The 17,224-nt window shown below is 45.5% G+C and overlaps 1 protein-coding gene and 1 long non-coding RNA gene across 6 annotated transcripts in view; one reads left to right on the top strand and one right to left on the bottom strand.

Moving 5' to 3' along the window:
* Nucleotides 1-17,224, top strand: part of LOC136378559 (uncharacterized) — a 510,347-nt gene that overhangs the window by 352,377 nt on the left and 140,746 nt on the right. The gene's annotated exons all lie outside the window — the stretch shown is intronic.
* Nucleotides 4,092-17,224, bottom strand: part of DAW1 (dynein assembly factor with WD repeats 1) — a 46,503-nt gene continuing 33,370 nt past the window's right edge. For 4 of the 5 annotated variants that reach the window (XM_066345220.1, XM_066345222.1, XM_066345219.1 and 1 more), the window contains 7 exons: nucleotides 14,049-14,156; nucleotides 12,307-12,413; nucleotides 11,319-11,421; nucleotides 10,435-10,549; nucleotides 9,548-9,624; nucleotides 7,722-7,884; nucleotides 4,092-4,411 (listed from right to left, as the gene is read on the bottom strand). In XM_066345220.1, the coding sequence (XP_066201317.1) occupies nucleotides 4,377-4,411; nucleotides 7,722-7,884; nucleotides 9,548-9,624; nucleotides 10,435-10,549; nucleotides 11,319-11,421; nucleotides 12,307-12,413; nucleotides 14,049-14,156 (708 nt within the window). In that variant the 3' untranslated portion in view covers nucleotides 4,092-4,376. The remainder of the gene's footprint in view (nucleotides 4,412-7,721; nucleotides 7,885-9,547; nucleotides 9,625-10,434; nucleotides 10,550-11,318; nucleotides 11,422-12,306; nucleotides 12,414-14,048; nucleotides 14,157-17,224) is intronic. The other variant, XM_066345223.1, reaches the window with a different exon arrangement.

The following is a 17,224-nucleotide window of genomic DNA, read 5'->3' as shown; positions in this document are numbered from 1 at the left end:
AAGTCTTGTAAACTGTAAAATACACAAGTATTGGGAGATATCTGCCTTTGTGTTTTAGAAAGAAATAATCTGATAGGGCAAAGAAAGCCAAGGTAACTAACTAGGAGATTGTTTGGGCTTTTAGTGTGGAAGGGGAATAATAAAATTTTAGATTATATATAAATATTAAAGAGAAAATAAGACTGGTTAGCTAAAATCTGGTTTTTAATTAAGGAAAATTGATGATATTTAAAAAGATGGCAAGATACGTAAACTAAGAAAATTGTGTCAGCCATCTTGCACCTGGGAAGGTTACGCAGGACAGACAGACGCCGGGAAGGTTACACAGGACAGACAGACGCCAGCAAGGGCGGCAGACAGAAAGCCCCCAAACCCCAGGTGCGTGAAACATCAGGCCACCGAAGAAACAGTTTGGGGACCAACCTGTTCTAATGATGTATTTTGTTGCTTGCAGCCCAAACCATCCTAATTAAGGTAACAGTGATAATGGTATTTTGAGACAGTTTACAATTTCTTGTATTTGAAAAGGGCTATGTCTTTAAATATCTTAAATGCTTTTTTTTTAACTTCAAATATCATCCCTTTGAAGATCCAAAGGGATAAATTATTTTTATGAGTAATAGCAGCAGTGGAAAAAAACATGATAAATTCACTTGTAATTTCAATTAAAAGATTATTGATGTGTTCTTAAATGACAATGTAAGATTTACAGGTATAAAAAGCATTGTCTAGTTCAAAAAGCATTCATTTTAGTTTTAATCAGGCATACTCCATCACGCGCTACTTCAGTTTCAGATATGAGTTGGTAGAAAAGACATTCCATTTTTATGAGGATGTTCTACTTTCACAAAATCCTGTATGAAATTGAAATATATGGAGATGAATTAGACCATAATCTCCTGTAGTGATGATCTCTCACACCTCAGCTCCTCTGTTCAACAGAGAACCTTTCAGATAAAAATGTTCCCAGTACTCTTAAATTTTAATTGAATTGATAAGATTCAATTTCCAACTCTCCCAAAGACGCCTAGAACACATGAAGTGACTTATCGCTCAACTACAACTTATGAGTAAATAACACTGTTCCTTCTTGAAAACCGTGTCTGTGTATGAAACCCAATTGTTTTTCAAGATGACTGTTAACTATCGATCACAGGAATAATAGCAAACATTTATCACTGTGCTTGTGATGTGCCAGGTAATCCTCAAAACAATAACTGTATTACTACCACTTCCCGGATGAGACAACCCAGGCGGCATGGTGAGGTGACTTGCCAATGATTTAGAGTTTGAAATCAGCATATACGTCCCAGTGCTCCGACTCCAGCCTCCATATACTCTCATTGAACCCTACAATTCTTTAGACGAGAACTGAATGGGTCCATGCAGTGTAAGTTCCTGACTATGTGCTTTTTTTTTTTTTTTTTTTTACCATAGTGTAAGCATGTGCCATTAAGCTTTGGATTGCCCAGTCATCCATTCCACGGACTCCATCTTGAATACACGTGGCCAGCCATGTGACCCAGTAACTAGCCAATCAACTAGGTAAGGAGCCAGGCCTCTTCCACCCAGGAAGTCTCCATTCAGGGGCAACCTGGATAACTGACTGCTCGGGTAACCCCACTCGTCCCTTCCCATGCACTAATTCACACTCCTGGGTTTCGAAATATGTTTAATTATTGTTTTAAAGAGTGAACCCACGAGGCCCAAGGCACCCCACCCTGGCCCCTGACAAAGGCAGAGGCCCAAGTCCACATACCCTCCCTCTCTCCCTGACGGTTGTTCCTGAGGTGCAGCCTTCAATCACAGTGAGGGTCGCAGGGGCCAGTCGAGCCACAGCCTGGCTCTGGGTAGGAAAATGACTGTGGGTACCGCCACAAAAAGTACCGGCCCAGGTGAGTGCGTCTCAGCCAACAGCATCACTCTCTGTAGACTGAGAACTAGCAAGAAGCAGTATACGGCAGCTTTTGTTATGATCTTACGTATTCAACACTTACTTTTAAGTAGATGAGGATATCTGGAACTCTTCATAAATATTGTATAAAGAACAAATTCTTTCATCCATAAAAGTGGGAGGAACAGGCCATTTTCTGGCCAAGGGCTTCCTATATCTGAATTGGTCTGTAAGACGGAGGATGATCTCTGTAACCCTACACTGGCTGACTCTCTAGAGCAGGGGTTTCAAACTCAACTCAGCATGTGGGCCGCAGAGCAAGATCACAGCCATTCGGAGTCTACAAAAGTCAACTGTTACGCAACACTTTTCTCACTGCAGTTGAAAACAAAAATAAATCAGTACAACAAGCACAATCGTACATGCAGTTTACTCAGTGTCACAAAACGACCAGAAACTGTAGTTTGCATCACAACTGCTGTTAACTAAGCTAATATCTAGCTAGGATGCTAGAGAAATGAAAAATACAAGTAGGCCCCTAGGCTTACTTAATTTTATCCAAAATATTTTGAACTTCGTGGATTAGTCTGCGGCCGCACAAAATTGTTCGGCGGGCCGCGAGTTTGAGACCCCTGCTCTAGAGTGATGCCACAAGACAGGATCGCTACTTCCCCTGAAGTCACCAAAGAGTTAGAGAGGAGGAGTCAGGGTCAGCTGCTGCTTTAGAGATTTAAAAGAAGTAGGTGAACTGGGGTCTAGTTTCATCTTGTCTTTGCCGTCTCTGAACTTGCTCCTGCCAGCAGCCACGTGGAAATTTTGTTTCCTTTGTTTTGCTTTGTTGTACTTTTTTCTCCTGGAGGGTTAGACACCCACAGGTGATCTGAAAGGTAATTCTCATCCCAAACCTTTCTATTGATGGATCTGATCCTCTTCTCCCTTAATTAAACCTTGTTCACTTAAGAGCGGTGTTACGGAGTTCAACCTCTGAGTTCAGCTTCGCTGCCTAATACCTGGATGTTGCTGGTAAAATATTTAACTTGGCTGCGAGTCACCTTCCTCACTGTAAAATCAGGGCTGTTATGAGCCAGGAGGATTAAATGAGATGATCTTACATACATGGTTGGACAACATCTGGCACAGAATAAGCCACAATTACTACTATTTTTATTATAAAGAAAATAATTCTAGCCTGACCAGGCGGTAATGCAGTGGATAAGAGCATCGAACTGGAATGCGGAGGACCCAGGTTTGAGATGCCGAGGTCGCCAGCTTGAGCATGGACTCATCTGGTTTGAGCAAGGCTCGCCAGCTTGGACCCAAGGTCGCGGCTCAAGCAAGGGGTCACTTGGTCTGCTGAATGCCCGCGGTCAAGGCACATATGAGAAAGCAATCAATGAACAACTAAGGAGTCCCAACAAAGAACTGATGATTGATGCTTCTCATCTCTCTTTGTTCCTGTCTGTCTGTCCCTATATATCCCTCTCTCTGACTCTCTCTCTCTGTCTCTGTAAAAAAATAAAAATAAATAAAATAAAATGTAGTTTAAAAAAAAAGAAAATAATTCTATAAGATCTCTTGCTCGGGATTCAGGCATTACTGGTTTTATCTTTGTTCTTTCTTTTCACCTTAATTTGTAATGGGTATTGCGCCACTTTTACATGAAACAGCCTTTTATAAAGCATTTTTAGTGTGTCAGATGCAATCAGGTTGGTGTTTGATTTTCCCTGGTACTTCAATTGTTTTCTGCCTAGATTTCTTAATTCAAGAGTCTGAATGTCGATTCTATTTAACTTTTCCTTATAAATACACCTGCCTACATTTTTTTCAGCCTACCATGAATCCAGAATACATTTGCTCTTAAATGAGATCCATTTCATTTTCCCTGTGTGCTGCCTTAATTTTATTTGGTGTAAGTCCTCAAGATTTTTAGGGTATGGGAACACATTCTTGAATGTGAAAGAAGGAAGATTAGTCTTCTATTTCAAAGTTTCCTTTTTCATTCTTAGCTGGAAAAAGTAAACTAATTAAATCATAAAACTTCTAATCATGTATTTAACATACCTGTCCCCCTAAAAACACATTATAAATACCTATGTACAATCCACAAAGAATTTCTCCAAGAACATTACTTAATAGAAATTAAAATAACCAGCCTTCAAAGAAGACTTGAGGAGACACATTGTTAAATTACTCTGGTTTAATTTATCAGGGTTCTAATGCTATTAAAAAATAAAAATGAAATAACCAGTGACATTTTTCAAACAATAGACTGTTTCCTGTCATCTCCATCAGATAATATCAAGAAATGACATAACTTCATCAGTCTTGATAGTCATATCTGCGAAGCTAAGGACTGTATAAATAGTTGACTCGTGGGAAAAAGAGGAAACATGAAATATCAAAATAGCCTGAATGCCATCCGTGATGCTCCGGTCCCCGTTCCCATTGCGAGCGAGTGTGTTCATCAACTGGCTTTCCTCCTTCAACGCCATATCCGGCAGGTGTGATCCCTGCTGCCTATTAAGACAAATTTCACAAAGTTAATTTTTTTCTTTGTTTCTTCCATTTCCCTCTCTTTTTACAAGTTGGCATTTTCTGGGTCATCCTCGATTAGCAATGAACTAAATGTGCTAGTTCTCAGCTGCCAAGCCCCTGAGAGGTGCTCAGGTCATGTATTTCTGGAGTGCAAACCTTTTTCTTTTTCTGTTTTGTTTTTTTGAGGGTTTTTTTTTTTTTTTTCATGATTCTGCTGTCCAAAATTATGCAAGTGGTGTCTTATTCACACCAGCAAGATCATGGAATTTAAAATTGGAGAGGACTTGTCACAAACCAGCGCGGCTAGTAATTCCAGGTCCGGAGTGGGAACGACGCGGAATTAAGAAAATACACTTAAAGAAATAAAAGGATGGGTTTGGGAGGGCGCTGCAAAGCTGCTAGCAAGAACAGAGCATGCTCAAAAACTGCTTCCTCCTTTATTTATAGGGCAAAGTGAGCCATTAGCAAATCAGTGAGATCTCTGATCATATCTCCAAGGCAACCCAAGAATTTTACCAAGTGCAAAAAACCCCCACCATACATAACATCTTAACTTCACACAAAACAAAGGATAGAAGAAACTTGCCTCCAGTCTTTCCGGGGGACATGGGGGTAGGATGAGTATAAACAATCCAGCACCACAGCTTAACAGCCTTTAGTAACTTCACAGAACAAGTGAGGTGGGGGGTTGGGCAGACTGTCAGCTTACTGCTGGTTCCCCACACCTCTGTCCCCCCAAATATCTAAACTGCAAAGCCCTGTTGGTTTTTCAGTTCCCGACAAGGACCAGAGGTTGCAACCATGCCCACCATCCCCCTCAGCTGTTCCCTCTGCCCTCCCACCAGGTAGAAACATGGAGAACTCGAACATCTCCAGGTTTGGGTGTTAACATATGAGAAGAGAGTACGTTCCATGTTAGAGCATATCAAAATGTCAATAGATGTTTCTCAAAATCAGTCAAAATGTAAAATTTGCACCCTTCCTACACTCCCCGCTACTATGACGGTCACTCTCCAGAGCAGCCTTGAGATACTCCTCCCAGGGGGCACCTTCCACATTCCGTGTATGGAATGATGGTCCCGGGGTGGCTTTCTTCAGAGGCCAGGCGCAGAGCATGGATATAAGAAGTGTGGGGTAAATGAGAAGGCAATCAATGAACAACTAAGGTGCTACAATGAAGAACTGGTGCTTCTCATCTCTCTCCCTTCCAGTCTGGCTGTCCCTATCTTTCCTTCTCTCTGTCTCTTTAAAAAAAAAAAAAAGAAGTGTGAGGACTCTGTGGATTGGAAAAGCCTGTGAATGACACACATTCCACCAAATGCACCTCATATGTTTTCAAATGTAATGACCATGCTGGCCAATCATCTTCCAGTTTGTGGTTCTAAACCTAACCCCACACAGTCCACTAAAAAAAATGCTTGGTGGAGCCTGACCAGGCGGTGGCACAGTGGATAGAGCATTGACCTGGGATGCAGAGGACCCAGGTTTGAGACCCTGAGGTCGCCAGTTTCAGCACAGGGTCAGTGGCTTGAGCATGGGATCATAGACAAGACCTCATGGTCGCTGCCTAGAGCCCAAAGGTCGCTGACTTGAAGCCCAAGGTAAAGTTGCTGGCTTGAAGCCCAAGGTCACTGGCTTAAGCCCAAGGTTGCTGGCTTGAGCAAGGGGTCACTCATTCTGCTGGAGCCCCCGGTCAAGGCACATATGAGAAAGCAATCAATGAACAACTGAGAAGACTAAGGAATCTCAACAAAGAATTGATGTTTCTCATCTCTCTCCTTTCCTGTCTGTCTGTCTGTCCCTATCTGTTCCTCTCTTTGACTCTCTCTCTGTCTCTGTCAAAAAAAAAATGCATGGTGGACACTGGAGTTGGCCAAGAAAATAGGGCAGATCAATTCAAAGTGATGGCTCTGTTGTTGGCAAAACATGTGTGTCACCGCATCCTAATGAGCTCTGTCAGCCAGTGGGCCAGTATTCAGCACCTTGGTGCTTTAAGATACACTAAGTAAACCAACAAGATCTTTAAACAAGCTCAGGAATCTAAGCGCCAGCAATAAAACAAACAGACAACAGATATTCCTTCCCTACGCTCCCCACGGTCTTTGTGAAAACTGACAGAGGGACTATTGTGGAGCTGGCCTCCTGAGGCACAGGGCCTGGGCCAGGCTGGCCCTCTGCCCACCCAACCACGCCTCCCTCTTTCCTACTTGGCATCAGGTCCCTCCAGAGCATCCTGTGCCTTTTAGTCACAGCCTCTTGTCACAGGAAAGGACTTGACATGTGTTCTCATTAAATTACATGGCTTCGAATGTTGCTCTCTTAGACGTAGCTATCTTTCAGTAACACTTGAAAATCATAACCTTCCCCCCCCAAAAAAAAGTAATCTGTAATTTTAGAACTTATCCATAATTAAGTAGAAGGACGAGGTATTGTAGGGAGAAAGGGAGCTCATTCTCAGCATTCCTGAAGTTGTATGACTACGAAGCAGCCAATACACAGAGCCAGCCTCGCATCTGTGACACTGAACTCACTAGACAGGCAAGTTTTAAATGGAGTCAACAGCATGCGAATCGCTGGGAGTCAGGCGTATCAGGCCCTCTGTGCCTGCTGAAGACCCCCCCCCCCGGCCCCCACTGGGTGACACCCACCCCTGCCAAACCCCTCCGGCAGCACCGCACTGACGTCGGACCATATTCTTGTCATTTTCTCTCCTTTCCAAAATTTAATCTATGCTCAATCCAGTTCTCATAAAATGTTGCTAATGTGATTAATTCACAATAAATTGCTAATGGATGAAAAACGCTCAATATGTGTTTTTCCCCCAAATATTTGCACATTAGCATGGTATCTCAAGGAAAAAACAACTTCACTCAAAGAATAAATCTCTAATGAGCTAACTTCCAACTGTGGAGAACCCAGGCTTCCAATTGTTTTACTTACTAACCCTGACTGACATCAACTGCACGTTCACCATTTGATGGACGATGCCTGAGGAAACACGTGACCAGCAAGGCAGCCTACAGAGTCCTTACTTTGTCTAGAAGAGCGACGAAAGTTCAAAATCACAAAGCCTTACAGTCCATGGCAGAGCTCCCCCTTGTGGTTCCATGATGCAACTAAAATTAAATGATGGATCTAGAACCCCCCCACATACCCCCACCCTCCAGGATGAGTCAGGGACCCCGGTAGGGGGAAGAGGTGAACTCCTTCTACTCCTTCTGGTATTTAGCTTAAGATCTCTCCTTGCCAATTTAGAAGGGAAAGCAAGTCTGTGGTGTTTATCTCCCCCCACCTGTGACGATCATGTTCCCTTTGTAGTTGAAAGCACATGAGAAGATCTCGTCCTTGTGCCCCTCCAGCACCTGGAGGCACTGGCCCGTCTGAGCATCCCAGATCCTCGCTGTTTTGTCAGAGCTGCCCGTTAGAACACGGTTCCCTTGGGGGTTGAAGGAAATCTACAAAAGAGGAGAAACAAACCAGGGCAGGTTTGCATAAGGATTCCCAATGTTTTTTAATCGGCAAAAAGGGGGACATTACTAAGCACCTGTCACCTTCCCAGCCTGGTATTTATTCTTACACACAACAGTTCTTTCATGACAGGGAAAAAAATATTGCAGGAACTAATACATGCAAATTAAAACCTAGACAGAAAAGTTTAATTGCCTACCCCCTCACAAGTCTAAGGACAATGACGAAAGCACATTTATAGTTTGAATCCTCCCCACCCACTTCTTTCCAAAGGCCTCTGATGCCTTTCTCCATGCAAATAAGGAGGCAGGGCCCTGGGGTGGATGAGAACACAAGTCAGGTCCCTTCCTACCCCAAACCCTGGTGCTTCCTCTGCAACCCAACTTTCTGGAATCAAAAGCATACAATCTGTGCCAAGAGTAAGTCAACACCGGGGCTTAGAGGAGAGGGCTTTGTGTCTGTTGCTACTCCAAGTATAAATGTGTTCTGAGAGTCTCTTAAGTGCCAGACATTGGCTAATGGTTTGTGAACAGCAGTCAGGGAAACTGTTGGTCTCCCAGTCCTTTGGGTACTAGGCTTATACTTATGTCTTATACTATGTCTAAGTTATCAGAAGCTAATGATTTGTGCCACCTCCTCTATAACTGAAGGTCTGATGAAAGCAGGGCCATGTCCCGTTTTCTTTTGATCATCACTATGTTGTCAATGCCAAGAGCCATGCCTAGTACAATGGAAGCTCCCAAAATGCATCTGCTGAATGAATGAATGAAAATTAACCCTTACCTTAGCACTCTACAGAAATGCCGTTACTGGGTGGCAATTCAAGAAGCAATATATCACTTAAGCACAAAATGCAAGAATATAGGGTCTTAGAACTCTTTGTCTTCATACACACGCAAAAATAGATGGGCAATTGTTGAGGGGGACACGCCAGACATGTCAACAGCTGTCAAGCCAGACACTCAGAAACACAACTGGAGCTCTCTCTGCCTGTCTCCCATGTCCACTCTGGCCCTGTCCCCCTTCCTGCCGGTCCCTATGGCCTCCCAGCTAATGAAGATGCGCTCTGCTGTTCCTTGGAGGCCAGGCCTCATGGGCTGGCAATGGCCACCAGCAGCAGGGACAGGGACAGGGGCAGGAGGGGAGAGAGCATGCTCTGGAAATAAGCTTTTGGGAAAAGTTTATTTAAAATTCTAAGCTAAAGCCTCGGAGTTTCAAAATAGGTCATTTTAAACTTTGTTGAGTGTTAAATATTACCATGAAATACTTCCTCCATTGTATCTAATTTACAGAATACTTGATACTTACTACACAGCGTGTGTTTTCTTTGCACAATATAAACTTGGTTGTCTACTAAAAGCAGGAAAAGCACTTTGTAAGCATCTTAAATAGCTTTGATATGTATTTTCAGCTAAATTGTTTGCTGGTGGCTGAGGAGAACACTGTTTATAGTTTCTGAAAAGTTTTAGCTCATTTATTATACTGAGCTTGAGGACACACTTAGAGACAGTGTCGTTAGGTAAGTGATTTCTAGGAAGAATGAGACCACTGAGCACACCTTAGCAGCTCAGTGCCGGTAGGTACTTATAATAAACCAGCTTTTCTTTTTTTGAAAGTAAAGAAATTGCTCTAAATGAGAAAGCACCTCACCTGTAAAATTGCACCTTCATGACCTTCCAATTTAGTGATGCATTTTCTTGTGACTGCGCTGAAAATTCTTGCTGTCCCTTTTTGAAAAGAATGGGGAAAAGAAAGAAAGTTTATGCATGATCAACAAATTGCCTTTGAAAAGGCTTAGTAAGAGGAGAAGTATGCAAATATAATTTTAAAGGGGAGACAATGTTGAAATAAAAACAGGGTAGTTAAAATGAATCACCAGCAAAATAATATAATGGTGCATGTAGTTAACAGGGAAATGACATAGCTGGACTGTAGCATCATACGTGGGTGCGGTGGGACCGAGGCGCACATAGTGTGGCACCAGCCTATGGTTATCAATACGACGACACAGACATAGTGTATATGTACCGTGATGTATATATTATCGGAAGTGCTTATCAGGACCATGATGAATAGCAGAACATAATGTATCTTCATCAGGAAGGTTTGCTAGACACTGTGGAGCAATACGTGGTTATAAAGAAAATAATAGAGATTTATTATAGAACCATGGATGGTGGTCAAGTTGATGGGGTTGACGTTGTGTAACACAATGCATGAACAGAACATCATTATAAGATGACCCAAAATATACCATTATATATCATTAACAAGGAGCTGATGAAGGCCTCGTATAAAATCATATGTGGCTGCCACGGAGGGGATGCAGACATTGTACAGCAAGCATCACATGTGGTTATCAAGTCCCTAACACAGATGTAGTGTGGTAACTTATATGGGCTTCACAGAGCTGAGACAGGTGCAGCTCCTAGCACAGCTGGCCACCAGGGAGAGGACCTAGCTCGCAGAATCATACATATTTACCAAACAAAAGCCTACATCCCTCCACACACTGAATGTATGAACAAAGGACCCACCGTCAGCCGAAGCAGTTGCGACGAGCTTTCCAGTGCAATCGAAACAGCTCTGCATTATCCCATCACTGTGGCCTGTTAACACTGCCAAGCATTTGCCATTTGTAGCATCCCACAACTGCAATTATTTACAAAGGAGAAGGAAACGATGATTCTTGTCTAAAATGCAAAGATGGTCAGAAGTAGTCTTCATGACATTCTATGGCTGGTTAAATAACTCTGCCAAAATCACGCGCATAATTTTCACACGGTCTGTTCATTTTACCTTGATTCTGACAAGGGGCCGCAGCCAACCGGCTAAGAAAGCACAGTATGGACACAGAGGAGACCACAGACAGACATTTAGAATGGGGAGTGCAAATCCAACACTACGTTAGAGAAAAAAATAAAATCTCAAAGCACACACTTCACTGATTGGAGAGGAGGTGTCCTCTTTTCCTAAGGCCATCAAATGACAAGGAGCCTGATCTCAAATTGCAGTGTCAGAAAATGAAAAGCTCATTAAGATTATAATATATTTGATATATAAGCAAATAATAATTCTGGAATAACAGAAACTTAAAGGCAGGGAGACACTATGTTGAGACTGCCTGACTTTACTCAATGTTTAATAAGTGAAGAGAAGGCCATTAAATAAAAAAATGATGTGGCTTTTAAAAATAATATCTCAATACACTTGAATCAATTAAATTTGGTTTACTACATCAAAATTCCTTTAAACCTGAGGGGTCAAAAACTTGAAATTTAAAAAATGACCAATTATTATTTATACATTAATACCTTAATTCTACAGCGCCCTTGCAATTTGTTAATGTTGAAACTAGTATCTGACGCAGTTAAAAGCACAGACATGAGAATTATAAAGCAAAGACAGTTCTTGAGCTCACCATAGAAGTTCTGTCCACAGAGCCGGTGACTACCATAGAGCAATCCCAGTTGAATACGGCACTGCTAATCTCAGCACAATGACCAATTAAGGTGTACACCTTCCTGCAAAATGGAAATGACTCAAAGATGCCTTGCAGCAGCATATGTGCACCATTAATGACGGCAAGCCCACTGGTATAAGAGTCTAAATTCTAGTTTTTTTCTTTTTACAGAATAATGTCTTTGATGCCAATACAAAGATGGCTTTACTGTAGCTCAACAGAGTCAACTAATTTCATTTCAACAAAAATATACTTAGATTTTGAACAATCAAAGATAGTAACATTACTTAAGATGACTCTTCAGAAAGGCATGGGTGAAAAATCACGGTAGTCTGAAATTCTGGAAGTATTCACCAGACGAGTGAGGCCCCGGTGGTTCACACACTACCCCTCAGGGTCGCCAGGGCCTTCCTGCTGTCTCATTTCCTGTTGTCGCCATCTAGTTGGCCACCCCTGATAATAAACCCTTCTATCAAAGTGCAGAAAGTCCAGGGTGGGGATTTATAACACAAATGCTGTAATTCAGTTAACTTCTTAGCAACTAGAACCGAAAATAATTCGGAAGGAAATTGAAGTTCTCGGACTAAATTAAATTTGGGAAATTAGCCGTGATTTTATTTATTACTAATATCCGTGCCTACCTTAATGACAAGCCATTGAGTGCTGATTACTAATACAAGGAATAAATAACAGCTCTATAACCAGGTTATTGCTAACATTCCCCTTTTAGGTTGCTAACTGGCATTCTTTGTTCAGAATTCTGAGAAAGCACATATTTTTTCTTTGTGGATCAGAAAATATCGTTAAAGAACGAAATACGTGTGTCCTTTTCCTATGGAGTCCAGAGCACACAGTTAATACATTTAAGATTAAACTAATAAATAACAAAGGTTTGTCTTCTTAACCCTCTGATCCAGGTTGAAAAAGTCTTAAGAGTTAAGCATACCTTCCGGTCAGAGTGTCCCATATTACAACTGTGTAGTCTAAAGACCCTGAGACGATCCTGTCCCCTGAGGTGTTGAAGGACAAGGAGACAAGTTCAGCCGAATGTCCCTAAAAGAGAGTGGGTGTTGTCACGCAGGCGTCTAGCTCGAGGAAGTGTGGCAGATGCTCAGTGTCAGCCTGGAACTGCCGGAAGCCGCAAAGCTGTACACGCAGGACCAAGAAGCCTCCCGGCTGGCTGGCCGGGGTGGCAACGGGGAGGGACCGACCACCGTGGGCCGGAGGGGCCTTTTTGGGGTGATGGAAATATTCTAAAATAGATTTGGGTGATGACAGTGCAGTTTTGTAGGTTTACTAAAAATGGACATGCACTTAAAAGCAAGTCCATTTTAACTCAATAAAGCTGTTTGTTTGTCTGTTTGTTTTTTTCAAAGGAAGAGGCCATGTTTTGGAAATCAGAGGGCTTCGGTCACAATGTCTAGGAGACACCAGAGGGTTGTAGGCCTTATGGGCTAAATAATAAGTAAAAAAAAAAAAAAAGTTTGGGAAATAAAGTTAATAACTTTTAAAAAAAGGAAACCTTATAATAATTTACCATGAATTGATTAATAAATCCCTGACTTCCTCCTGGTGACAGTCTAGGGTCAATGACTCAGTCTGAGGCACTGAGGAAAGCCCTCTCGGGAGAAGACTCTGCATGAAAAGGGGCCCTTGTCTTCCTGCTTTTAGTATGTTCACACCATTATTTTTTAAAAATAATATACAAGTTCATTTCCAGATTAAATTTCTGGTCCATTCCAAATGGCAAAAATCAAACGTAGCTGAACTTTGACATTCACAACACAGAATACTGGCGCGTCCTCCGGCCGCGGACAGGTGCGCAGGGCGGGACCACCCTCCCGGATGCTCTGGGGGAGGCAGTGGCCTCGGCCCAGGAGACCAGAGCTCAGAGAAAGAATACTTCTGTTAATGCCAGTCACTCCGAGTTAAGGAAGAAAAGCTCTTGGTTAGTGAAAAACAGTGTTTCCTCTCTTGTTTTGGCCCATTTTTTAACTTTCTTAGGACCTAAAAAAACGAGCCCTACTTTTTTTTTAACTCATTTATAATTTGAAAAGATAAGAAAACTGGAGTTCCTGTCCAGGGGTTCCTACTGACTGCCTGCGAGAACGGCTCTGTTTCTGTTTGGTGGTGTGGGGACAGGTGGACGGAAGCGGAGGGTGGCAGGTCACCGGGAGGTGCTAGATCCGCCCTGGTGGCAGTTGGGGCCCCGGGGAGACCCACTCGCTCTGGGGCAGGGCCTCTGGCCGGTTCCTCTCCGGCCTCGTCACTTCAGACTTGGTGATGCAGACGGTTGCAGGGTAGAGGACAACAAGGACAACAGTCATCCCTCTGAGGAATTTTCTGGCAGGGTTCACCAGCTCTGGCTCCTCAGCCTCCACCGACTTTGTTTTAGCCACAGAGGTGGCGATGGGTGTTAAGCTACTGTAGGTGTGGCTCATAGGCTGAAGCAAGCCGTAGCAAAGCAGCGTCGGCCGGCTTCCCCACACGCTGGGCCACGTGCTGACCACGTGCTGAGAAGCCCGCAAACCGGTGGGGGCACTCTCCGGGTCCCCTCTAAACACCACCGTCTAAGGCAGAGCTCACTTCGTAATACGAATACAAATACAAGCGCACACACAGCAGGCTGCTCCTGAGGCAGGGCTGATACACATGGAAAACTCGAGGTTATTAACGTTGTTAACGTACGGTTAGAGTGAGTACTTCCTCTCCGCTCTGAATGTCCCACAGCTTGGCCGTGGTGTCCACACCTCCCGTAGCCACCAACGTGCTTTGAGGGTTGAATGATAAACACATCTGGATTACACGAAATGGAAAAAGGGTTTTAGAAATAGAGAGTTTTAAGGTGTTTGTTTTCCAGAGGAAGCCTTCAAGGTGCCTTACCTTAGCAGTTCAGCCTAATACTCTGTACAGATACTCAACCCAAGGTCGACAGGTGAACCCTGAGGCAGTCAACCCGAGAGGAGGCTGCCTGCTCCTCCGCAGGGCCCCGGCTCCCTTTGCCACTTCCAGACCACAGAGGAACCAGAGCGAAGACCGCCATCTTCCTCGCTGCTGCCATCACAGCTACGACCACTCCCTGCACTCCCCAAGGGCTCTGCACCCATCACAGCTACGACCACTCCCTGCACTCCCCAGGGCTCTGCACCCATCACAGCTACGACCACTCCCTGCACTCCCCAGGGCTCTGCACCCATCACAGCTACGACCACTCCCTGCACTCCCCAGGGCTCTGCACCCATCACAGCTACGACCACTCCCTGCACTCCCCAGGGCTCTGCACCCATCACAGCTACGACCACTCCCTGCACTCCCCAGGGCTCTGCGGCCCTCACAGCTACGACCACTCCCTGCACTCCCCAGGGCTCTGCACCCATCACAGCTACGACCACTCCCTGCACTCCTCAGGGCTCTGCTGTCCTCACAGCTACGACCACTCCCTGCACTCCCCAGGGCTCTGCTGTCCTCACAGCTACGACCACTCCCTGCACTCCCCAGGGCTCTGCACCCATCACAGCTACGACCACTCCCTGCACTCCCCAGGGCTCTGCGGCCCTCACAGCTACGACCACTCCCTGCACTCCCCAGGGCTCTGCACCCATCACAGCTACGACCACTCCCTGCACTCCCCAGGGCTCTGCACCCATCACAGCTACGACCACTCCCTGCACTCCCCAGGGCTCTGCACCCATCACAGCTACGACCACTCCCTGCACTCCCCAAGGGCGCTGGCTCTCTACCCAGTCTCAACCCCAAGGCCCGGGCAGCCGCTGCGGGGTCCCTCCATCCTATACCTCCAGACCCTGATCCTGGGCCCCTTTCCACAGTCACCCCCATGGTCACACCCTGGACCTTGACATCACCTTCTCTAGAGGGTTCACTACCAAACACCGATCTCTAGTGACGCTGTCTCAATAATTCTTCAGCTTTCCCTCCTCCTTACCACACCCGTCCCCCAATCAGCACACCTTCCATTTCATTAAGACCCCTTCCCTTCCTCCTGGTCCATCACGGACACCCAGCTGACACCTGGGAGCATCGCCCTCCGCCAGCATCTTCACACTTAGTCCTATCTTCCAACGGCACCGTCAACAAAGCTCCTGACAACTGGAATCAGGCGGAACTTGATCCACTCGTTGGCCCGCCTGGCCTCAGCACTCAGCACAGCCTGTTGCTGGTGTTGCTCATCCTTCTGCCCCCAGCTGCGTCCTCCGCACCATTCTCTGCTTTCTCTAACGTTTCTGGCTCAGTGCCGTCTCCTATTCCCCGTCCTTGCCCCACACCTGTGCTCACCCCTCCTTATCTGATAACCTGGCCTCCTACAACGTCCCTGAGAAAATGCACGTATCAGGTGGGAACTTCCTCACTGAGCCTCGCTTTCCCATTTTTTGGTCTCAGATTCGGACGGATCCCTTTGCCCAGTTGAAGACAGTGCCTTCTTCCCTCCGCTCCTACTGCAGATGTGCCCATCAACCTTTCCTTGGGGCCTAAATGGGCTTCAGCTTCTCCCACATAAAAGCAAATCCTCCCTTGATTCCGGGGGCCCTTTAACTACCTTCTTGTCCCTTTAAACTAAATAGCTTGCAACACAGTCTACCGTCGCTCAGTGTTTGCCCATCTGCCAGTCTTCACCTCGACCCGGCCATGTGGCACAAGGTCCAACCTGAGAGGCGTGGGTGGTCTTTCCACGTAACCTCCCTGAGGCTCCCGACCCCTTTTGTCCTTCTGGAAAGCATTGACAGCATGCTGCTTTCTTCTCTCACTTCTTATCCCTTCTCCGTCCTGCCCAGGTCCCATCAGTGCTGTCCCCATACTCTGCCCTTTGCTTTGGGAAATTTCCCTTGTTCGACGGTTCCTAGTGCCACTCAGATGCCAGTGAGTCACACAGCCACCTCTCCCTCCCAGACCTCGATGCTCAGCCCCAAGAGCCACCTGCCAAATGGATGCCCGTATTTGGTTATCACCCAGGCAGCCTTTATCAATCTGTCTAAGACACAGGAGTCATATGAAACAAACCTGTTTCCCCTCTTTTATGTACAGCCTTGGCAGATGGCCCTGCTAATGGTCCAAGCCTCAAGTCAAGGGATTGTCCGGGACCCCCGTGTTTTCCTTCGTGCCTCATATCGCCTTGGCAACCTAGTCCTACTCCTCCCAACCCCCACCTCTCTCACGCTCCCCTCACCTGCCTCACCACGAGCTCTCATCATTTTTGCTTGGAGTGCACCAGGGGTTCCCACTGGCCCCTCCTTCTAATCTCACCCAACTTCCGTCTGCCCTTTATGCTGCCAGAACAAAATGGAACACACCATCCCCTGCTGAGAAGTCTCAACCGTACAGCAACATCTACAGAGTGAAGGCCCAGTTCCCTACCATAGCATATGGGACCCTCTATGCAGCTACAATACGGCCTCTCCCACTTCAATCACACGTACCCTGTGACCTGGCTTCGAATGGGTTATAGTTGAGCCATGAATCCATGCCCTTAACCCAGGCGCCTGGGCAACATCAGGGATCCTTGCCCATCATCTCTGGCTGCGGGCTGCAGGCAGCCCCCGCAGTGTGCTCTAAATCCACGTCATCACAGGCAGCCCCCGCAGTGTGCTCTAAATCCATGTCATCACAGGGCAAGCTTGGAAAGTACTGCCCTGCCACACAGAGACACGGAAGATGTCAAGTTCATGCCACGGTTGCACATTGTGCCCGTGCGGCCCGTCTGCCTGGAACACATGCGCCACTTCCCTGCAACGTCCTTCCCAAACTCCTCCCTTGGCCGAGAGGACATGAATGCTCCTCAGTGCTCTTTCTGAGCTCCTCCCCCACGTCTACACACCTGCACCACGTCTTTGAACTTACTTGTTGATGCC

This window comes from Saccopteryx leptura, chromosome 7 (genome assembly GCF_036850995.1).
Source record: "Saccopteryx leptura isolate mSacLep1 chromosome 7, mSacLep1_pri_phased_curated, whole genome shotgun sequence".
Taxonomy (NCBI): Eukaryota; Metazoa; Chordata; class Mammalia; order Chiroptera; family Emballonuridae; genus Saccopteryx; species Saccopteryx leptura.
Note: the sequence above shows the minus strand (reverse complement) of the source record. Positions and strands in the feature narration are given on the sequence as shown.